Here is a 24,253-nt window from a genome sequence, read left to right as displayed (position 1 = left end):
AGCACATCCCACAGATGCTTGATTGGATTGAGATCTGGGGACTTTGGAGGTCAAGTCAACACCTTGAACATGTTGTTGTGTTCCTCAAACCATTCCTGAACTATCTTTGCTTTTCGGCAGGGTACATTATCCTGCTGAAAAAGGCCAATGCCATCAGGAATACCATTGCCATGAAAGGGTGCACATGGTCTGCAACAATGCTCAGATAGATGGTACGTGTCAAACTAACATCCACATGAATGGCAGGACCCAAGGTTTCCCAGCAGAACATTGCCCAAAGCATCACACTGCCTCCGCCGGCTATCATTTTTCCCACAGTGCATCCTGGTGCTCCCAGGTAAGTGACGCACACGCACACAACCATCCATGATGTAAAGACCAGACCAGGCCACCATCTTCCATTGCTCTGTGGTCTAGTTCTGATGCTCATGTGCCCATTGTAGGCGCTTTCGGCAGGGTCAGCATGGGCACCCTGACTGTTCTGCAGCTACACAACAAACTGCAATGCACTGTGTGTTCTGACATCTGTCTATCAGTACCAGCATTGACTTTCTCAGCAATTTGAGCTACAATAGCTCGTCTGTTGGATCGGACCACACGGGCCAGCCTTTGCTCGCCACGTGCATCAATGAGCCTTGGCCGTCCATGACCCTGTCGCCGGATCACCGCTTTTCCTTCCTTGGACCACACTTGATAGGTACTGACCACTGCAGACCGGGAACCCCCCCACAAGGGCTGCAGTTTTGGAGATGCTCTGATCCTTTGTCAAAGACTCTCAGAACCTTATGCCTACCCATTTGTCCTGCTTCTAACACTTTGAGGACAGAATGTTCACTTGCTGCCTAATATATCCCACCCACTGACAGGTGCCATGATAACGAGATTATCAGAGTTATTCACTTGACCTGTCAGTGGTCAGAATGTTATGGCTGATTGGTGTAAGTGGGTGAACCTCTTGGTCCACCCTTTTTAAAGCCATTTATCTGTAAACTAAAGCAAAATAAACATTCAAGTAAAGACAAAAGAAAAAGTAACGAGAAAAAGTAGGCTAATGAAAACTTGTTTTAAAAAAAAATAATGACAGTCCATATCATACAAAGAAACTGAAGCAACTTACTTGGTAGACTATCGTTTAAAAGTAGTCCTCCGGTAACTTTTTCCAAGCATCTTGCAGGCTTTGCCATAACCCTTCTTTTTAACAGGGCTATGGGAAGTATGTCTAAAGTGTCTTTGTTGAACGTTTGTGGTCATTATCTTGCTTAAAGAAAAGGTTTTGGCAAATAATTTGAAGATAGCTATTTCTTGAAAAGCCTCTCATGGTCAAAGTGTGCACTGTGGTGCCAGAGGACTCTGTTAGATGCTGAACAAGCACTTCAATGGATTTCCTTCTGTCTCTCAAGGAAGAGACCTTTAAAGGATTATTTTGCCATTTTTTAACCTTTAAAGATTATCTAGCATGATTCTAGTTTATAGAGACATTTTTTTAAATGATCTAATCTGTAAGTAGGCCCCAGGTTAGAAACATTTGAGAACTTATCCTTGACGTAATGTTCATCAGATGCGGGATCCTTTTTGGGTCAAGTTTGCCAAGTTTCTTCAATTACAATTAATGCATCACTTTTTATTGTATTAAGTTAGTGTTTTTATAAGCAATTACAAATGTACTGCCTGGGTAAAAAGCTTAAAAAAAATGTTCAGGTGACCAAATATGTTTGCACAACACTGCAGCTGCTGAGTGAGGCCACTGTTGAATAGACACAGAAACTGGATGTCTTTGTTTTTCTGTACAAGTCGACAAGATGATAAAGGTCCATTGGACCTGACAAGACAACAACTAGTGAGATAAGCCTACCTGACAAGAGTCTCAGAAAAAGCCTACACCTATTGTAGGATGTTGATGGCTTCAGTTACATAAATAGGTCCCTTTTCGTGTGCTAGCCTATAGAAAAAGGGAGAAAGTAAAATAGCAGAGATGAGATACACAGTAGCTTACCTATTAGGTAGAAATGTGCTCTAACCGTGTACAGGAAAGAAACGTGATAGCAACCAGTGTTTCCCCAACAAAGTTGGCAAAGTTAGCATGGGGGGGTCCAACCAAACATTTTAGTATTTTCTCTTGGCTGCATAGTTAACATTTTGCACATTCTACATATTTTGCCATGACTTATGCATTATCCTGATTAAGGCCGGGCCATACAGTAAAAATATCACCAACAATATTTTCACAATTCTTAATGGTATTATATATTTAAGAAATAACGCATGAGGTGCTATGGTATTTTCAACAGCTAACATTCAACAGCTAAAGGATGTTTTTATGTATAACGCAACATGGAGTACCGGGATGCTGCCCTTAGCTGTGGAATATTGGCTACACGCCACAAGCCCACCCTTCAGCCAGAGGTGTCGTAAACATTTAAACATAGCACCACTATATTTTCTACATCACATTTGGTCAGGTATAAGTTAACGCTGACATTTTTGTAGCCAGATTAAATAACTTTCCATCAAATGTTTTGCTATTTGGCAGTGGTCGGTAGTTGCTGGTAAATCAAAATAGAGGAAACACAGGAAACATTAATCTATAGTCCAAATGATCACCATTTTGGGAAATGGTGCGCTGCTGAATATAGTTTGGTTTAAAATAGAAAGTCAGCCATCTTGGATACTGGACATTGTCATGTGGCCAAGTGTACAGACTCAATGCCTAAGCGCCAGACAAAAAGGACCACGGGATCTACTGCTGTCTGGAACAGAGGGTGTTTGGGAAGAAGAAACACAAACCCTGTCTGGTAACAGAGACGTGTCAGTCCACAAAGGAAAAAAGAACATATGAGGAAAGGAGAGAGAGAGAAATGAAGGGATGGAAGGGGTTCTGTGACGAGAGTGGTGGTAGGGGAAATGTAAGGATTGTGCCGGTCTATCTTGTGAAGACATGAAACAATAGAAGGAAGGAAAGAGCAAGTGGACATTGGACACCATATGAACGATGGGTGAAGAAGGGAATGACAGTAACAGCAAGGGAATGTTGCCAGCCATAAGGAAGAAATGGGGGCCAACACACCCCGATCCCTCCCCCTTTAGCAGACACACTTCAAGAGTAAACACACTACCTCCACACCTACGCTCTTCAACACGGATACAGACTCCTCCCTGTCCTGCATCTGAACTGGACAGGATAATAGCCACCTGCTGTACTACATACTTTTATAGTAACTGAATTATATTTTGTAAACTTAACAAAAGCCAATTTGCAGAAGACACATGACGCAACACTGTAGACACACACTGTGTTTGGCTTTCTACGCCTATTTCATAACCACTCAATTGTGTAAACCAATCACCAAGGCAACAAGAAGAGAGTAGATTACATAACACTATACCACCATTGGATGCCATCACAAAAAAACAAACACACTGATACCAACACATTGTCTAGAACTGACAGGCCTTGTATAGCTTATATACCCAAGAGTGGCATAAGAAGTCCACAGGATCATCCCTTTTTGCACTATTCCTTAAGGAAGTTTTGTATGAGCAGAGACTATGCATAGAGAGTAAAACTAATGCATAGAATGGAACCTGCACATGTGCCGAATCTTCAGGAAAACATGTTATTTTCCTGACACCGCTATGGATATTGAAATACTCAGTATGATAATGCAGGTGAAACGTTTATACATACACAGCCTTGATCGACTGATAGGGTGGCGTAGCGCCACCTCACCCTGTTTCCCAGATGAGTGGTCATTGGTCAATAATAATCAGATCAAGACAGATGTCATGATCTGTGTCAAAAGTTCCATCCCATCTGAACAGGCTGAAATTCTAATCTCTTACCCAAAAAGTGCATTTTCCATCTCATAGCGTGACAGTTGAAAACAGAAAACTCTTTTTTTTAACTGCACTGCCTTGATGAAACTGAGTGAACTCTGGTTTTTGCTGACCAATTTGCTTGGTTGCTTTTTTAACAAGTGATAGCATCATATTCAAATTCAATCTATTAAAATAACTATTAAGATGTTTTTTTTTTAATACAGGAGATTTTAGCACGAAAGGAATCCCCAGTGAAATGTGCCTGTTTAATATTCCATTATTGATAAAGACCAATTCTGTTGAACTCAGGACTATACAAAACAGAGCCATAAACACTGGTAAAACAATCAACTTGGATTTCAGTGTAAAGGTCTAAATTTTTCTTCCATATTTAGAATTATCTGTTGCCTTTTGTTTGTCCTCCTAACTTCCTAGTATTAAATAACAGGTAATAGAAAATAGTTTTTGAAAGGTATACTATTGTTTTGGAACAAAGAGAAGGAACGATATGCGTCATCATAACACACCCCTGGAACTAAAGATGCATGGGAGCCAAATATAAAACAATTCAACGTTTTGACAGGCAACCTAGCAAGAATTCAAAGAGTACGCCTATAACCTAGGGCATGGCCTGCATTTCCAATGCACACAACTGTCAACCTGAGTGTAATTTCCACCGGTCCCACGTGGGCTGACTAATCCACCAGCTCAAGTTTGTGGCCTATGTTTGAGACCTTGTGCTTGTATGAGTGATTATGTAGCTTGCTTTATTTGACCACATTATTTGAAAGGATTTGAGGTGCGTGTAAAACAAGGTCAAAGTCATAAGAAGACAAAGTTAAGGTATACAGTGTATTGGTTAGTATATTATAGGGCTGGGCAAATATGATGTAAGATACATTCTACCAAAATCTAATACAATACCAATGACAAGAAAAAAAGAGAAATTAATTCTGAAGTGATGATTTATAAAATCTGTAAAAATGTTGAGTTTTTACTTTCACCAACCAGTTTTAAACAGCTGTAAAAGTTATATTTTGTTATACAAGATATATTTCATAACAAAATAGACTGCAACATGATCCCCTATACTTCGTTTTTTTTATAGCCTGTACCAACACAAATTTAACAAATGTTTGTAGACGTTTAGCAACCATGAATGACAACGAACGACACTGTTGCTTGCCCCAGCCAAAAACATAATTCTTATAGCAACAATAAAATCGGGGCTGTGAAATCCATCGGCGAATAACAACTACAACACGGGCAGGCAAATACAAGTGCTACTAATTCACTAACACTGCAGATATATTACAAACAGTTCACGCTATTAACGAAAAAAAAGAATCCGATTCGTAGCAACTTTAATCAAAGTGCGTACTAGGATATGACTTGTAAATTGGAATGGTTTCCGAAATAATCTGCCACTGGACGGATGATTATGATATCGTTCTGCCAGGTAAATCTAAGGTGAAAACACACAGACGGTGAGTGTCAACGGCGTCACTATTGTGCACGTTATTTTAACTTGATACATAGGCCCTAGTTAACCCACGAATGACTAGTTTGCACAGACCTATCTTTCAAACACAGCATACATTTTTCTGCCAACTAGCTGTCAAGCTATGTTCTGATTATATTAGCAAATCAGCTTCACCGACCCACACTGTAGACTATTGCTTCAAATTCGTTTTTTTGAGACACCATTTCAAAAAGCTATAAATCCGAGCCATTTATCTGAGCGTATACATCTGAGCGCCTCTAACCACTATGCTATGAAGAACAAGATTTTGTTTTTCTCGTTATAATGTAGCAAACAGTTTTACTTTAAATCGGAGTTCAAAATACCTAATTCCAATACTCAGCCCAAAACCATCGATTCCAAAACTTTTTCCTTGTAAGTATTGTATGAACCAAAAACTGCCTTGTTATGCATGCAAGTCAGTGCTAGCGAGACAGCTCATCTGTGCTATATGCTCACATGGCGGTCCACCGCAACCTCACAATGTAGCGACTATTGCTTCAGTGTACAGAGCATGTGGGGTAATGTGTGGTAGGAGATGATTGGCCAGCAGACTAAGCCAAATAAACCAAAGTCTATAGCCCCAGGAATTTTTCAGAGTTTTGTCATTGGCTAATGAAGGAATGTTGCTTGAAGTTACCTCAGTAAGTAACTTCAAATTACCTCAATAGGTTTGGTCAGGTGTCTGGGAACAAGATTAGTCAAGTTATAATATTCCCACAGACTTGCAAATCACCATTATATAGGGCTCTTTTTCCCCAAAAACCCAAATGTTCTCCAACCTTATCAACAGATATGGACCCAGAACTTAACCATATGACCAATTATGTAAGACTTTAGTCCGGCACTTTCAAATGGTGGATGCTCTGAATTGCGCAGATGTCAAAAAGGGAAATAAATACAGATGCCTTCTCAATCCAATTCTATGGGGTTAACAGATTATTTGTTGGGGAATACTGTCAGCATGGCCACTGTACAGATATATTGCTTCAAACAACACCTCACCAAACCAGCAGCAAATTAACCCCAAAGTCTATTTAATAACATAATTAGGAACATTTGGTGCATGTGCTATTCAGTGCAGTCCATTCTAGAATGCGAAGAATATTCCAGCAAACTGAATGCATCTCAGCTATCATGTCTGTAAATAAATTAGGCAGTTTCTTTAATCCATCTTTAGGTTAAAAGATCTGCAGTTTCCCAGGGCTTCTGTAAAAAAAATCTGTTTTTACTGTGCTATCCTTATAAAGAACAGAAATCAGATCACACAATGAACGTTCACAGCATTTTACGTAGGCAAAAACCGAACAGAATATGAATAGCATAATGTTATTGTAAAAGAAAAACAACACAGCATGAATGATAACTTCACGTTTACCAGTGATACATCCATTCAGCATCATTCAATACCACAATGAAGATGGTGGAGCAAGCGAAATTAAGGTCAATAGCGCCCACTATCGTTGATTCGAGGTTACATTTCTGACAAGTGTCGCGCGGTGTTAAACGTGATCCGCACATGCGCAGAACTTTCGCGAATGTGTGGAAAGTTGAATGCGCACTCCGAACCCATTATAGTGTTCAAAATGTATAATAAATTGTTATTATGAATAAACTTTGTTGTTAGATTTCACTACCGATTTTTTTTACATTGGTCATTCCCCCAGTTGATAATATTTCAGGTTACTACAGAAGAAGTGGGAGGTCAGAATATGGGCGAGTTTCCACACTAGTTTACGAGTGCCGATCAGGTGTATTTTCTCAACAGTATTAGGTAATTTCCAGGTTCCCACTCGGTTGCGAACGCACCATAACATTAGCTAGCAAGCTACACTGATTGTCTCTCCTCTGCCCTAGCTAACCCCGCAGCCCTAGTAAAACTAAACCATTGTCAACACATTCTTTCACAAATACAACTCACTCTCGGGTATATACTATGTTTTAAACATAAGGAGAATTTCTTATAAAAAGCTATAATCCGGAAACTTACCAGCAGCTCCCGTTTCTTCAGCATCTTCCGCGTAATCCACTGTCGCTTCTCTTTGGCCGTGTTCGAGACATAACATAAAAACCGTGATGTATTGTGGGTAAATTGTGACTGTATCTATGGTATTTTCATGCTTGTAGATGCGTCAATTTAGGCTCGATTGCATTGTCGAACGCTCCCATTTACGGTCACTGGTGAGGTCAGGACGTTAAAAACATAGAGATCTTATTGGTAGAAATGGGGCTTTATGGTTCTTTTTTTCAGTTCAAAAATATACATACAGTGGCATTATCCACCTTAGTTGACTAAACATCCGTCCGTAACCAAGCAGCACAATTATGTAAACAAAGTAAAATAATATCAATAATAACATTAAACAAGTGAACATATCATACTGTGTATCAAAATGCTACGGGACTTCATACAGTCCCTGTGTGTTTATTAGGTCCAAAAGCTCTCTTGCATTTTTCCTTGAAAAACGTACAGCAGAAGTGAATAAAATAAAATTGAACAGTTCTTAAGAATCTTCTATGGGAACACAATACCAAAAAACAGAATTTATTTTACAGTGAAATTTTTTTGGTAAGTTTTTTTACAGTAAACATTTCTAATATATTGTGTAGCCTACTTTATTTTTCCAAATGTAATCTAACTATCTGATTGATGGATTTGATGGCTTTGTTGGAGCCAAGGAATACGCTGGGTAAATGCATCATGATAAACTTTCCATCTTTGTGAAATATATACTTCCAAAAATGGAGAATCCATTAAAAAAATCCAGATGCTTTGGAGAAAATATCAGAGTTGTGTTATAACAACCTGTTGGTCACTCACTTAAAATGTAGATGTAAGAGCATGTTTGATTTCTGCAGACGGGAGACAAAAAGGACCAATTACACTTCTACATTTTAAATACATTTTTAACTGGACTGTTTCACTAATGACTTAATATGATTAGTGTAAATATGAGTTAATAAATTGTAATCATTGTTAAGCAAGGTTATTGGACACAATAACCAACAATTTGGCGTCTTGTCCTTGTTTGGGAATACAAGTGATTAGACCTGGTTTTATAGAAGAGGGGTATTCCACTTTATAGTTTCTTCCTTTAAAGTGTTGAATAAGAGTTATCTTAGAGAATCCCAGAAATGTCTATAGAAATAGGGAGTTAGGTCATCAGACACAGTAAATGTATCTGAAGTTAAGTATTGTGCCACTCTGTCCAATTCTCTATCTGGAAATCTACATCACAAACCTCTGACTAATTCATTTATCTAAGGAATATGCTATTTTATAGTATGAAAAAAGTATCAGCATTGGCCCTGGAAAATGACAAGGCACACCATCTGCTATAAAAGCCTATTCTTTCATTCTCAATTAAAAGAGGTTAATTACCTTCCAGACCATTAATAAGATTTTGTCATCTTCTTCTATCCACCTAGCTCTGGATCTAACATAAGATTGCTTTTCTGCAATATTGTCTATCAAGTTTCAATTGCTGAGTTACAAGTTTTCTATGAGAATAGCATTATTGAAGCACAGGTCTATTTCTTTTTTCAGCTTGATCTCCTCTTGTTGAATTATATTTAATTGTTTACCAAATCACAAAGAAAATCTGTGAAGTCTACAATTGAATATGAACTCCCATTTAATAATATAATGGGAGAGATATTTATCTTCAATGATTTCAGAAATGATCACTTTAATACCTTGACAAAACTGTCTATGATTCAAAAGACCAGAATAACATTTTTAATATCCCTTATTATGATAAATAATATTGATGCTGTAGACTCAGATCTATCATAAAGTGGAGCTGTAGATATGTTGGAATCAGAAACACAATTGTCTAAATTACAAACCTGATTCCAAAAAGGTGGGACACTGTACAAATTGTGAGTAAAAAAGGAATGAAATAATTTACAAATCTCATAACTTTTATATTTAATTCACAATAGAATATAGATAACATATTGAATGTTGAAAGTGAGACATTTTGAAATGTTATGCCAAATCTTGGCTCATTTTGGATTTCATGAGAGCTACACATTCCAAAAAAGTTGGGACAGGTAGCAATAAGAGGCCGGAAAAGTTAAATGTACCGATAAGGAACAGCTGGGGGACCAACTTGCAACTTATTATGTCAATTGGCAACATGATTTGGTATAAAAAAGAACCTCTCAGAGTGGCAGTTTCTCTCAGAAGTCAAGATGGGCAGAGGATCACCAATTCCCCCAATGCTGTGGTGAAAAATAGTGGAGCAATATCAGAAAGGAGTTTCTCAGAGAAGAGTTTGAAGTTATCATCATCTACAGTGCATAATATCATCCAAAGATTCAGAGAATCTGGAACAATCTCGGTGCATAAGGGTCAAGGCCGGAAAACCATACTGGATGCCCGTGATCTTCGGGCCCTCAGACGGCACTGCATCACATACAGGAATGATACTGTAATGGAAATCACAACATGGGCTCAGGCATACTTCCAGAAAACATTGTCGGTGAACACAATCCACCGTGCCATTCGCCATTGCCGGCTAAAACTCAAAAAAAGGTAAAAAAAGAAGCCGTATCTAAACAGGATCCAGAAGCGCAGGCGTTTTCTCTGGGCCAAGGATCATTGAAAAATGGACTGTGGAAAAGTGTTCTGTGGTCAGACGAATCAAAATTTGAAGTTCATTTTGGAAAACTGGGACGCCATCCGGACTAAAGAGGACAAGGACAACCCAAGTTGTTATCAGCGCTCAGTTCAGAAGCCTGCATCTCTGATGGTATGGGGTTGCATGAGTGCGTGTGGCATGGGCAGCCTACACATCTGGAAAGGCACCATCAATGCTGACATATATATATATGGCATTGTCATATGCCATATATATATATATATATATATATGGCATTGTCATATGCTCCCATCCAGATGTCATCTCTTTCAGGGAAGACCTTGCATTTTCCAATATGACAATGCCAGACCACATACTGCATCAATTACAGTGTCATGGCTGCATAGAAGAAGGATCCGGGTACTGAAATGGCCAGCCTGCAGTCCAGATCTTTCACCCATAGAAAACATTTGGCCCATCATAAAGAGGAAGGTGCGACAAAGAAGACCTAAGACAGTTGAACAACTAGAAGCCTGTATTAGACACGAATGGGACAACATTCCTATTCATAAACTTGAGCAACTTGTCTCCTCAGTCCCCAGACGTTTGCAGTCTGTTATAAAAAGAAGAGGGGATGCCACACAGTGGTAAACATGGCCTTGTCCAAACTTTTTTGAGATGTGTTGATGCCATGAAATTTAAAATCAACTTATTTTTCCCTTAAAGTGATACATTTTCTCAGTTTAAACATTTGATATGTTTAAACTATGTTGTATTCTGAATAAAATATTGAAATTTGAAACTTCCACATCATTGCATTCTGTTTTTATTCACAATTGTACAGTGACCCAACTTTTTTCGGAATCGGGTTTGTATCAGAGATAAGCCAATAGTAAATTTCAGACTTAGAAGAAGCATCAGGTTTGAACAAAGAGTCCTGTTTAATATCAGGCTTTGCTGAGCTCCAGAAATCTTTGAGTTCTGCAGAAGTATAAAACTGTTTGCATATAATGGTGATTATTAGATATAACATTTTATTGGATAATGGATTAACCAATCGTTGAATACCATATTCAAGGCTCCACCAACAATAGTATTATCAGTCGAATACAGAACTTTCAGTTCTTCTAAAACACTTCTCTTTTCAAGAAAGAAGTTGATATCAGTTTTCATCACAGAGGTTTTTATCCCATAGGCAAAACACTGAAACAACAGACATATTTTGTTGGGGAACCAGACTCAACATACCAAACTGGGGACAGAAATTTCACCAGACAGTGACAGTTGTTTAAAATGTGTTAAAATGTGAAAATTAAATGCAAAACCTACATTTAATCCAATATTACATGTAAGTCCTCTAAGTGCCTTTAAAATGACTAGAAGTTCCTACAGAATGTCTAAGCCCTGAATGTAGTGATGGCCATTCAAGGCTTCATTAGTGTTATTTTAGCAGCAGGATATTAAGCTGGCAGCACTCAGATTTTCTTCAACACAATAAAAGACATAATTGGAATGTATAAGGCAATATAGTTAACAATCTAGTCTGTGAAAAAGAACAGACAATGATAACATTAGAACGGACATTAAACAAAATGTACAGACTAGATTAACTATATTACCTTATATATTTCAATGATGGCTTTTACTTTGAAAAAGAAAACCTGAGTTAGCACTGCTAGCATAATATCCTGCTGCTAGAAGAATGGTAACGAAGCCTCGAATGGCCATCACTACCCGAATGTATTGTAATCCTAGCAACGCCTCTGTTGAACACATTTCGAGTTTCTGTCTTTGGAAATCAGGACACCGTCCGAAAATGTTTCTTAGTCGAATATACTTATATCCCAAATTCCCACTGATCTTGAAAGCACCGAAGTCAGGGGTCGGAGATTTCGAGTTCCCAGTTTGTTTGAAAGTGACATATGGCTTTGCGTAGGGATACATTTTTCTTATGGGGGGGTGTCAATAGATTTTACAGGAAATGTTTCCCTCCGCAGCCAGCTAAAACCTGGCTGAACCCTCTCAGTAAACGACATTTCCACTCCAGATTTGCTCTTTTAATGGAGTTGTCTTAGCGAAATGCACGGAAATAACACATTTGAACCGATTGATTTTGGTAGCTATTTATCTAGTTCGCTGTTACCAGCTAGGATACATACAGACTGTTCTGATCAACAGCTCCAACGACGTTACGCCGCATCTCAACCATTTGGTAAACAGTAACTGCACTGTTATTTCTCCACTGTTATTTCGTTAACGTCACGTGCAATTTGTGCCCGGTTTGTATTGTAAGTATATCAAATAAAACTACTGTATGTACTACTTGGATGCTATTTAAAATTTTTCTGTTTTCAATAAATTAACACTCATGAGTACGGCAATGGTACTGTAGCTAGCTTAGTTATTGCACTGTCATCATCATCATAGTGTACCTCACATGATGAGGCAATGCATATGACCCCGTTTTCATGGAAGAGTACCACAAAACCAGTTTCAAAGTAGCTAGGTGCGATAGCTAACAGATGCATATGTAGCCGTAGTCAGCATTCTTATATGATATTTATTTTCAATTCTATATACGCTACCTTTGATAGCCCTCTGTTATTGTTGAACACCTTTTAACTCGCTGTTTAACAAAGCTTTAGCATTACTTAGTCTAGTGAGGGATCGGGTAGGCTAGATGTTTTGCTTACCTGATGCAATAGTTGGTAAATTTTTTGTGTTGGCTGTTTGTATCCTTATTCATGTCAAGCGTTTGATTGTCCCTGTGTACTTCAAATCAGGGACCTGGCTAGAGCAGAGCCATGGGGAATCAGCTGGCAGGGATCGCCCCCTCCCAGATACTCTCTGTGGACAGCTATTTCTCTGACATCCATGATCATGAGTATGACAAGAGCCTGGGAAGCACTCGCTTCTTTAAGGTTGCCCGTGCCAAGCACAGGGAAGGTCTGGTAGTGGTGAAGGTGTTTGCTATCCAGGACCCCTCTTTGCCCCTGACCAGTTACAAGCAGGAGCTGGAGGAGCTGAAGATCAGACTACACTCCTGCCAGAACTGCCTGCCCTTCCAGAAGGCCTCTCTCACTGAAAAGGCCGCCATCCTCTTCCGTCAGTATGTCCGGGACAATCTCTATGACCGCATAAGCACGCGGCCTTTCCTCAACAACGTGGAGAAGCGATGGCTAGCCTTCCAGATCCTCACTGCTGTGGACCAGGCTCACAAATCGGGCGTGAGACATGGTGACATAAAGACGGAAAACGTGATGGTGACCAGCTGGAACTGGGTGTTGCTCACAGACTTTGCCAGCTTCAAGCCTACCTATTTACCGGAGGACAACCCGGCCGACTTTAACTACTTCTTCGACACCTCCAGGCGACGGACCTGTTACATTGCACCAGAGAGGTTTGTTGATGGGAGTATGTTCACAACAGAGAGTGACCAGAATACGCCTCTGGTGGACCTCACCAGCAACAGCCAGAGGAGCCGGGGAGAGCTCAAACAGGCTATGGATATCTTCTCAGCTGGTAAATGTCATAGCTTAAATGTACAGCCCTACATGGAATTTTGTAGTGTGTCAGCCTATAATATCCGTTCCCCTTTGCTGACTATGTTTTGAATGTGCTTTTCAGGTTGTGTCATCGCGGAACTCTTTACAGAGGGAGTGCCGCTCTTTGATCTCTCTCAACTGCTGGCATATCGCAAAGGACACTTTCAGACAGAGCATGTCCTCATGAAAATAGAGGACCGTAGCATCAGAGAGCTGGTAATAGACAATGCTTTTAATCTCTGTATGAACAAATGCGGAGAGTTGTTGTGTTTTAGTGAAGGTCAGCCTCAACATCCAGACATCTTAATGTATTTAGCGTTTCGAAACCAACCCATGTTCTTTGATAACTTTACAGTTTATATTTTGAATATCAGACTTCATGTCACCAGTGTATGTAGGAAACTGTTTCCCTTCTGGCCCTGAGATTGACTGAAATGCCTTACTTGGGACTTGGCCTATCTCTTTTGTTTTGCTCGTACTGTTACTTAGAGATATGAGAGAAGCAATACAGAACCAAATGTAGTTGATTTCTCTTTTTAATTGTCGGTATACTTTTTTTTTTGCCCAGGGATATTTGTAACGTCCATAATGGTTGTGGAGGTGATAACAGATCCCAAATGTTTTATGATTTATTTTTATTGGATGTATCAGGCTATAACATCCAAAACAGTCAATTATCCACTTTCTAATATTATAATGGCGAATTATACATTTTGAATATGTTTTCTTTGAAATGACACCTCATGTTTTGACCTAAGACTTACAAGTCTTTTGTTAATAAGTTAAGTCTTGCCAGTCTTGCCAATAAGGCTTGTCCATTTTATCTAACATACGCTTATAATTATTTTTAAATTGCCAACAAGCCAGTAGAGAAATGTCTGTTTTAAAGGGCACTGTGTAGAATTCTGCCTCTAAACAGCTTGTCTTCTAGTACTAGCTAGTTTAGGGTGGGAAGGATGGTACTGTGAGTGTTGAAAGTGAGTAGAAGGCGATTACAAGTCAATGTAAACTGATACACGCAACCGGCAAGAAAGTTTAAATGGGGAATATGTCAGTCACTCTGATAAATTTTGTAGAAAAATATTGTTTGAAACATTAACTTAAAACATTAACTGCAGATGTCAGCTGGGTAATTTTTGCTTGTTTTTATGCTGGTAGTTCTGTAAAAATACGTATCACCCCTTTAAATTAGAATTAATAGGTTGTTGGTTTATTTTGTGAGGCAGTTGTGACTTTGAATTTAAATGTAACGTTGATAATTCTTGAAAAGTGGTCTTTCAAAACGTCTCGAGCACCAATTCTCAGTGTGCTTAATGATCAGGTTTTTTCCCCAGGTGGCCCAGATGGTACACCGGGAGCCTGAAAAGCGCCTGACTGCGGAGGAGTACCTGAAGCAGCAGAGGGGTAACGCCTTCCCGGACATATTCTACACCTTCCTGCAGCCCTACATGGCCCAGTTCGCCAAGGAAACCTTCCAGTCGGCAGACGAGCGTGTTCTGGTCATCCGAAAAGACCTGGACAACATCCTCCATAACCTCCGCTGTGGAGGGCCTGGCGGATCTTCTGAAAAGCCAGAGAAAGGGGCCCGCGAGTCTGGCTCGGTGTCAGCCAAGGAGGAGCAGGGCCTGGTGGTGCTGGTGTCGGTCATCACCTCCTGCCTCCAGACGCTGCGCTCCTGTGACTCCAAACTGGCGGCTCTGGAGCTCGTTCTGCACCTGGCGGGCCGCCTGAGTGTGGAGATTCTGTTGGATCGCATCACGCCCTACCTGCTGCACTTCTGCAGCGACCCGGCACCGCGGGTCAGGGCCCAGGCGGTGCGCACCCTGGCCAAGGTGCTGGCACTGGTCAAGGAGGTCCCACGCAACGATGTCAACATCTACCCGGAGTACATCCTGCCGGGCATAGCCCACCTGGCGCAGGACGACGCCACCATCGTCAGACTGGCGTACGCAGGTCGGTCAGGTCGAAAGTCCCCACCAAATAAAATCTCTCTAGATCAGCATTTGTTTTGTGTGTTTATAACAGGATGTGGTGCCAAGTGTGATGACTGCGTGCATGAGAATAGTTTCACATTTTGCGTAATGTAAATTTTTTGTTTTTAGAGAACATAGCCCACTTGGCTGAGACGGCACTGAGATTCTTAGAGCTTGTTCAGGAGAATAATCTGAACATGGAGCATGATTTGAATGGGGAGGACGCAGAGGAGACCCTTCACCCAAATGAGAACTATGACTCTGGTAATTTGAAGGCCTTTCCCTGTTACGTGTCTCAGAGGTTTCTCCCAGAAACACGCATATTCAGTGCCGCACCTAAAGACCCCTGGAGACAGTTCAGACTTCCTCTGACTTCACCTTCCTCCTCACAGAGCTGCAGGCCCTGCATGAGATGGTGCAGCAAAAGGTGGTGACGCTGCTGAGCGACTCTGAGAACATAGTCAAGCAGTCTCTGATGGAGAACGGCATCACGCGGCTCTGCGTGTTCTTCGGCCGGCAGAAGGCCAATGACGTGCTGCTCTCCCACATGATCACCTTCCTGAACGACAAGAACGACTGGCACCTGCGGGGGGCCTTCTTCGACAGCATCGTGGGTAAGGAGCCGGATGGCGTACGCTCCCGGCCCGAGCAGGATGCAGGGTTGTATCCCAACTGATCCCCGTCCTTCTCTTCCCTTCCCCTCCGTCTCCCTCATCCTCCCCCGTTTGCTCCAGGTGTGGCGGCGTACGTGGGCTGGCAGAGTTCGTCCATCCTGAAGCCTCTCCTGCAGCAGGGCCTGAGCGACGCCGAGGAGTTTGTCATCTACAAGGCTCTGAACGCCCTCACCTGCATGTGCCAGCTGGGCCTGCTCCAGAAGCCTCACATCTACGAGTTTGTCAGCGACATTGGTGAGACAGGTTGCCATTCGGTTATAGCCGTTGCTAGTTGGCCGTATCAGAGAGGCAGTTGTACGTTACGCTTTCTCCCCCCCCCCCCCCCCCCCCCCTTCCTTTTGATGAAGCCCCTTTCCTGTGCCACCCTAACCTGTGGATCCGCTATGGGGCGGTGGGCTTCATCACCGTGGTGGCCCAGCACCTGAACATAGCCGACGTCTACTGCAAACTGATGCCTCACCTCAACCCCTTCATCACACAGCCTATCATACAGGTAACACCGCTACACACGCTCGCCTGCCGACAAGCCTGAGGAAGTGCTGTGTGTGGTGGGATGCCGTGCCCTCCGTGCTGTGTGGTTTCACATTAGCCTGTGTTTCCTCCCAGATCGACAAAGAGATCGTGCTGCTCAGTGTGCTGAAGGAGCCGGTGAGCCGCTCAATCTTTGACTACTCCCTGCGCTCTAAAGACATCGCCAGCCTCTTCCGGCACCTGCTGTTGCGCCAGAAGAAGCGCAGCGGTTCGCTGCCAGAATGCCCCATCCCGGAGGACCCCGCCATCGCCCAGCTGCTCAAGAAACTGCTCTCACAGGTCAGAGAGCGGTGGGGACGTGTCTTAATGTGAATTACTACCTCTGACCAGGAGGAGTATCAGGACGATGGTCACTGTTGTCGTTTTCTCCAGGGGATGACGGAGGCGGAAGAAGACAAGCTGTTGGCTCTCAAGGATTTCATGCTGAAGTCGAACAAAGCCAAGGCCAACATGGGTGACCAGAGCTACCTGGGGGAGGCGGTCCAGAGCGGGGTCATTGATCTGGCTACACTCGGCATCACAGGACGCCAGGTGGATCTGGTCAAACCCAAGCAGGAGGCGGAGGACAAGAGAGGTAGGGGCGCCACTGCCACCTGGTGTTCAAAGGGCGGTACTGGCGCTGCAGAGAGTAGTGCACAAACCCAAATGTACCTATAGTCTTGAGCAGTGTTTCCCAATCCTGGTCCTCTGGACCCAAATGGGTGCATGCTTTTTTTTGGCCCTAGCACTCACACACTTGATTTAAATTAAAGACCTGATGATAGGTTGATTATGTCAATCAAGTGTGTAAGTGGTCGGGCAATATGTGAAACAGGTTTGCCAGGGCAAAAACAAAAACATGCACCCCTTTGGGTCCCGAGGACCAGGATTGGGAAACACTGCTCTTGAGGTGTGTGCGTGTATGTGTGGACTCTGAAAGGATTGGATAGGTGGATGTATGTGTACTTTTGATACATTACTACATTTGACTTTTGTGTTTGCAGACTTCATCACCACAGCATCTGGTATATTGCTAGTATGCTTTGGACTATTTTGAAGTGAATAATGTTGAATGACAAATAAATCCAATGGATCCACACATTTCCACCATTTCCCCATATCATCTTATTGTTTAATTCCTTCGATGGGTAAAACTGCATCTGGTAAATTAATGTTTTTCCCATTCTCACAACGTGTGTATAGACACAGAAGTTGTTAGTGCTCCATTTAAACCTTTACTTGTTAACTTACCAGGGTGGTAGGTTTGACAGGTTAGTTGAATCAGGCCCTGAATGGGCAGGATATAGAGCCTGTGCACTCATGTTCCTCCATCTACCTCCAGGGTCACTCTCAAATAATGGCTAATCGCCGGTCGCCTCCACCACACAAGGATGTGCCTCTGATCACGCTGTACTGGAGATTCTGTGGTATTCAATAGAAACAATTTATTCAAGCACATATTAAAATTGGGTTGCTTATACTACACCATACGTTTAATTAACGTTCTGTAGTTTTTTTTTTTTTTCATACAGTAGCCACTGTTTGTAGTAATGTTGGCTAAAAGTGACTGTTTGCAACTGATAACTTTTAGTCACGTGGAGCTTGGACTGACCTTAGTGGCTAAGTTCACTCTGACATGTCCCGATACAACAGTGTCCTTCACAATTGTTCCTATAGGGCTACTTTGGACGATAAGTGAGGGAGACAAAAAAATAATGCAATCCTTAATGCAATGGGGGACCCACACAATCCATACAATCCATAGCTCTCAACTTAGTGTAGATTGATTCACTTAACTAGGGATTTCAAATGATTCATATTTATCAATACCAAATTTGGAATTACATTTTTGGTAACTTTTTGCAAATTTGGGAAAATAAGAATTAACACTACTGTGTTCCAACATGTTTTCACATGCCATTATTTATAGATAAAAGCTGTATAGACTATGTATTTGGCATTTGTTCATGGAGTTTCAATGCTTTCAGGCAATTCAGTTAACCTGAATTCAAAATAATTGACAACACATAGGCTGATAATATCTGCATGGAGGTAGGTAATTTTCACATTAGAAGTGGAGAACCTTATTGCTTCCTTGTCCTGATGTATTAGCTGAAAATAGTTAGAACCCTTAAACCTGAAGGCAAATGAACCCCAGAGTCTCCAAGCTTAGGACCACCTCTGAACTGTTTTCTCTCTCTGTTCAGCACGGAAGCATCCCAAGCCTGACTCCAACATGAACGAAGAGTGGAAGAGCATGTTTGGCTCTCAGGAACCAGCGGTCTCCGTACCACAGCCCACCACGGTACGTAAAGGGTCTGTTAGCAGGAGTCTGGCGACTTCCCTCTGTCTTATCCCCTTCTTCCCACCGCCAGGTGCCTGAAGCCTCGGGCGTTCAGACCAGGAGAAACACAGCCTCTCCTGCTGTCCCCGTGGCTCAGTCCGCGGGCGGCGTCTCCACGTACCAGCGGCGTCTCAACACCTGCAAGGCGGAGCTTCAGCAGCTGGTGCAGCAGAAGAGGGAGCAGTGCAGTGCCGAACGCATGGCCAAACAGATGATGGAGAGCGCCGAGTGGGAGAGCCGTCCTCCGCCACCAGGTGAAGTGGTGCCTCTGACATGGCATAGGCGAAGCCAGGGGTCACTATCGGGTCTGTTGCACAGCCTTCTCATGAATAGCTTGCCAAACAAATTAATGAATATATTAAAGACATCATAACTAAATCGGTATGTTGAATATAAATATATTCTTGATATTAGCCATCCTTTGCATTGATGAAAGCTTTGCACACTTGGCTTTCTCTCAACCAGCTTCATGAGGTAGTCAACTGGAATGCTTTTCAAACAATCTTGAAGGAATTCCCGTAGACATGCTGGCTTGTTATGTACCCTTTTATCTCTGGCTGGGTAGCGAGAACGCACAAGCCTAGCGTTGTCTGAAGAAACACACAGCTAGCCCTTAGATTAGTAAGGTTTAGCTTGTGATAAATTGACCATGTACCACGCCCTCTTTGTCATACTGCTTAAATATACCACTGTGTGTTTGTTGTCATTTTGGATGAAGCACATGGGAAATGTCACCATGTCAACTACCAGTAAGGCCCCTCAACATATAAATGTTTTGTTCCACAGGGTGGCACCCTAAAGGTCTCCTAGTGGCTCACCTCCACGAGCACAAGTCTGCGGTCAACCGGATCCGTGTGTCAGACGAGCACTCCATCTTCGCCACTGCCTCCAACGACGGCACTGTTAAGGTCTGGGACAGCCAGAAAATGGAGGGCAAAACCACCACCACCAGGTACGCTAATCTAGTAACAACCAATGACCTACCAATTAACCTTTTGCGGTTGGTGATCCCATGAGGATGGTCCTCTGAACCCTCTCAATTGTCTCACATTGTCTGTAGGTTAGTCATGCAGGCCTCACTAGGGCAGTGTATAAATGACCATTTTATACACACGTTTAAAAAAAAAAAAAATGTTTTCCAATATCCTCAATCTGTCTGTGTAAATGTTTACCTACTGTTTGTTCTACAGGTCAGTGCTAACATATTCCCGGATCGGGGGTCACGTGAAGACCTTAACATTCTGTCAGGGGTCACACTACTTGGCTGCTGCATCAGACAACGGCTCCATCCAGCTGCTGGCCATTGAGGCCAACAAGCCCCCCAAATCACCCAAAGTCAACCCCTTTCAGACCAGGTGTGTACCGGACATCATTTATGAACCCAGGATTTGGGTTTTATTCGTAGTCGTAGGTGCTACTTCAAATTGGAGTTACATAGTAACTGTCATATTGTGTGCGCCCCCCCCCCCCCCCCCACACACACACACACACACACACACACACACACACACTGTCATATTGTCTCTTCAAATCCCTGTCCTCCTCAGGTTTCTGGACCAGAAGGATGATGGCTGTGTGGTGGACATCCACCATTTTAACTCTGGTGCCCAGTCTGTTCTGGCTTACGCCACGGTGAACGGTTCTCTAGTAGGCTGGGACCTGCGCTCCAACTCCAATGCTTGGACCCTCCGCCATGACCTCCGGCTGGGGCTCATCACCTCCTTCACCGTTGACATGTACCAGTGCTGGCTTTGCCTCGGTATGTGGGTTGGTGTGGGAACGAGTGCGACGTGTGTCTGGGCGGATCCGGGCGTGAACGGTGCTGGCTTGAGTTTTATTTATTGGACAGGCAATGTCACATGATGTGAACAGACCTACCTGAGATGCCCTTAATAGGAGTTAGCTGAGTCAATCAATGCTTTCACAATCCATATAGGTACAAGCAATGGCACTATGGCGTGCTGGGACATGCGGTTCCAACTCCCCATCTCCAACCACTCCCACCCTGCCCGAGCACGAATCAGACGACTGCTCATGCACCCCCTCTACCAATCCTCTGTCATCGCCGGTGAGACTCACTATTGCTATTTCAAATTTTTTTTTTCCTGTTGTTAATTTTATCTACAACTTGTGGGACAATTAAAACCTTTTACATTTTTTTTTTACTGTTATGTAGCCGTCCAGGGAAACAATGAAGTATCCATGTGGGACATGGAGACAGGGGACAGGAAGTTCACTCTGTGGGCCAGCTCTGCTCCGCCCCTGTCAGAGATGCAACCGTCCCCCCACAGTGTCCACGGAATCTACTGCAGCCCCGCAGATGGGAACCCGCTCCTCCTCACCGCCGGCTCTGACATGAGAATCAGGTGTGGTTGCTGTCCTGGCCACAGGAATAACCTCCCTTCTGATGTCCAACACAGTTTTCACCAGCTGTGTTTGCGAGACGATGCATTGGTTTTTTCAGTCGTGTTATTTGTTGTGTCCCTGAAGATTCGGCGTTGCACAGTGTACTACTGTTAGCGTAACGTGTCTGTGTCGCTCCAGGTTCTGGGACTTGGCCTACCCAGACAGGTCTTACATCGTGGCGGGGGGAGCCAATGAACCGCTGCACTGCCCCTCAGTCCGCTACAGCTGCAAGATCATTGAGGGCACGGAGGTTGTTCAGGTGTGTTCTGGTGGGATGTTGGTGATGAGGATGTAGTTAAGGGTATTTCCCGCCGGTTGTATTGAAAGTCCGGTTTGCAGGAATTTTTTGTGGCGTTGACATACTTTTATGAGGACAAAAACATGACATTTTACTTTACCATGTACCAGTGGTACTTCAGTAATGTGACGGTATTGTAGCCCAGCGTTGAAAACTGGGGCTTTATTTCATGCTAACGGGTCTGTCGGGTCTATATAGGAAAGTTCATTGAATAAATAAAATGACCGGTGTTGGCAATGTTAGACACTTTTGCCAGACGGGCTACTGCTTGAAGAGGCTATTATATGGTATGTTAACCTTTGCCGAGACTTTGCCGAGACTGATTGCCCCACTGGAAAAAGTTTGAATATCTAATCACTTGGCCCTACAACACTGTACATACTTTTTTCTGTACATTCCTTTTATAAAATTAAATACAGGAAATTATACTACAACCCCGTTTTCCAAAGTTGGGATGCTGTGTATAATGTAAAGAAAAACAGAATGCAATGATGCACAAATCATTTAAACCCTATATTCAATAGACAATATATCAAATGTTGAAACTGAGAAAAGTTATTGTAAATACATGCTCACTTTGAATTTGATGCCAGCAACACGTTTCAAAAAATCTGAAAGACCAAAAGTAAACCAGGTGGAACTAATCAGGTCAATTGGCAACAGATCAGTAACATGATTGGGTATAAAAAGATCATCCCAGAGAGGATGGGTCTGTCAGAAGTGAGGATGAGGAGGGGTTCACCACTCTGTGAAAGACTGCATGGGCAAATAGTGCAACAATTCAAGAATAATGTCTCAAAATCTAAAAAAGGGTTTGGGGATCCCATCATCTATGGTACACTATCATTAATAGATTCAGAGAATCCAGAGAAATCTTTGTATGCAAGGGACAAGGCCAAAAACCAATATTGGATGGCTGTGATCTTCAGGCCCTCAGATGGCAATGCATTAAAAACAAACATGATGCTGTAGTGGACATCACTACATGGGCTCAAGAACACTTCAGAAAACCATTGTCTGTGAACAGTATGTCGCTGCATCCACAAATGCAATTTAAAACTCTACCATGCAAAGATGAAACCTTACATAAACAACCAGAAATGGCAGCACCTTCTCTGGGCCCAAGCTCATTTAGATGGACTGAGGCAAACCGGAAAACTGTCCAGTGGTCTGACAAATCAACATTTTAGATTATTTCTAGGAATCACAGACACCACGTCCACCGGGCTAAAGAGGAGAGGTACCATCCGGCTTTTTATCATTGCACACTGCAAAAGCCATCTGTGATGGCATGGGGGTGCATTAGTGCACATGGCATGGGGTGACTTGCACATCTGTGAAGGCACCATACATGCTAAATAATATGTACAGGTTTTGGTGCAACATATTCTGTCATCCAGACAATATATTTTTTGGGGATGGTCTTGCTTATTTCAGTAAGACAATGCCAAACCACATTCTGCACGGATTACAACAGCATGGGTCCATAGTAAGAGTCTGGGTGCTAAACATGCCTGCCTGCAGTCCAGACCTGTCACCCATTGAAAACAATTGGTACCTTATGAAATACAAAATATGACAAAAGAGACCCTGAACTGTTGAGCAGCTGCAATCCTATATCAAGCAAGAATGGGGCAATGTTCTACTTTCACAACTACAGCATTTTGTCTCCTCAGTTTCTAAATGCTTACAGAGTATTGTTAAAAGAAGAGGTGATGCAGCACAGTGGTAAAGATGCCCGTCCCAACCTTTTGAAACATGTTGCTGGCATCAAATTCAAAATGGGCATGTATTTTCCCCAAAACAACAGCATTTCTCAGTTTCAACATTTGATATGTTGTCTTTCTACTATTTTCAGTTAAATATAGGGACAAATTATTTGAACATCATTGCATTCTGTTTTTATTTGCATAATATGCAGCGTCCCAACTTATTTGGTAACAGGGTTGTACTGCACACAGACATGATACTGCTAGAGATTGACCCAGATGCCGTGCTGTATTTCCCTGCAGGAGATCCACAGTAAGCAGAAGAGTGGGGCCACAGAGGACGCCCCCCGTCGGGGCCCAGAGTCTCTCCCTGTAGGTCACCATGACATCATCACTGACATCGCCACCTTTCAGACCACACAGGGCTTCATTGTCACCTCGTCGAGAGATGGCATCGTCAAAGTCTGGAAATAAACTGATTTGTTCAGGTCATCCTCTCTCTCACTCACTCACTCAATTCCTCAACATCTTTTCCCCAGAGTTTTGATCTGCTGTGATAGACTTTTGTACATAGTATATTTTGAAACATTAATATTAAACAAGCTCATAGAAATCATGTCTTTAAAGGAGTATGTGTTTGTACTGACATTGACAGAAGTCACAATTATGCAGTGACTGATATCTGAGATTTTTTTATGGTAAAAAGCAGCTGTCCAACAATTGTCAATAAAATGGGGTATGATGAAAAGGAATCCTTTATGACACTTATGAACTCTGTATTTACTGTGAATGTTGCACTGTATTTTTAATCTCAGTATCCACGTTTTAGCAGCTAACATTAACAAATGATAGCACAACATGGCTAGAAAT

At 42.4% G+C, this 24,253-nt stretch overlaps 2 protein-coding genes across 4 annotated transcripts in view; one reads left to right on the top strand and one right to left on the bottom strand.

The window, feature by feature from the left end:
* atp2c1 (ATPase secretory pathway Ca2+ transporting 1) overlaps positions 1-7,434 on the bottom strand; it is a 37,500-nt gene extending 30,066 nt beyond the window's left edge. The window contains exon 1 of one of the 3 annotated variants that reach the window (XM_010905223.5): positions 7,329-7,434. In XM_010905223.5, the coding sequence (XP_010903525.1) occupies positions 7,329-7,352 (24 nt within the window). In that variant the 5' untranslated portion in view covers positions 7,353-7,434. Of the gene's footprint in view, positions 1-1,852; positions 1,937-5,664; positions 5,770-7,328 lie in introns of those variants that run through there. The other 2 variants (XM_010905226.5, XM_010905224.4) reach the window with 2 other exon arrangements.
* Positions 7,435-11,886: 4,452 nt separating this feature from the next.
* Positions 11,887-24,131, top strand: pik3r4 (phosphoinositide-3-kinase, regulatory subunit 4). Its single transcript, XM_020041092.2, is given in 19 exon segments — positions 11,887-12,212; positions 12,708-13,446; positions 13,552-13,685; positions 14,804-15,422; positions 15,572-15,706; positions 15,835-16,056; positions 16,177-16,350; positions 16,464-16,609; positions 16,723-16,926; positions 17,020-17,221; positions 18,834-18,984; positions 18,986-19,224; positions 19,757-19,922; positions 20,161-20,325; positions 20,518-20,729; positions 20,907-21,038; positions 21,147-21,336; positions 21,515-21,635; positions 23,687-24,131. Coding segments are annotated over 18 exon segments (4,101 nt in total). The 5' UTR covers positions 11,887-12,212; positions 12,708-12,728; the 3' UTR covers positions 23,858-24,131.
* The last annotated feature ends 122 nt before the right edge of the window (positions 24,132-24,253 follow it).

The sequence above is a fragment of the Esox lucius genome, chromosome 20, assembly GCF_011004845.1.
Source record: "Esox lucius isolate fEsoLuc1 chromosome 20, fEsoLuc1.pri, whole genome shotgun sequence".
NCBI lineage: Eukaryota > Metazoa > Chordata > Actinopteri > Esociformes > Esocidae > Esox > Esox lucius.
The sequence above is the reverse complement of the archived record's forward strand: the minus strand, read 5'-3'. Positions and strand labels throughout refer to the sequence as shown.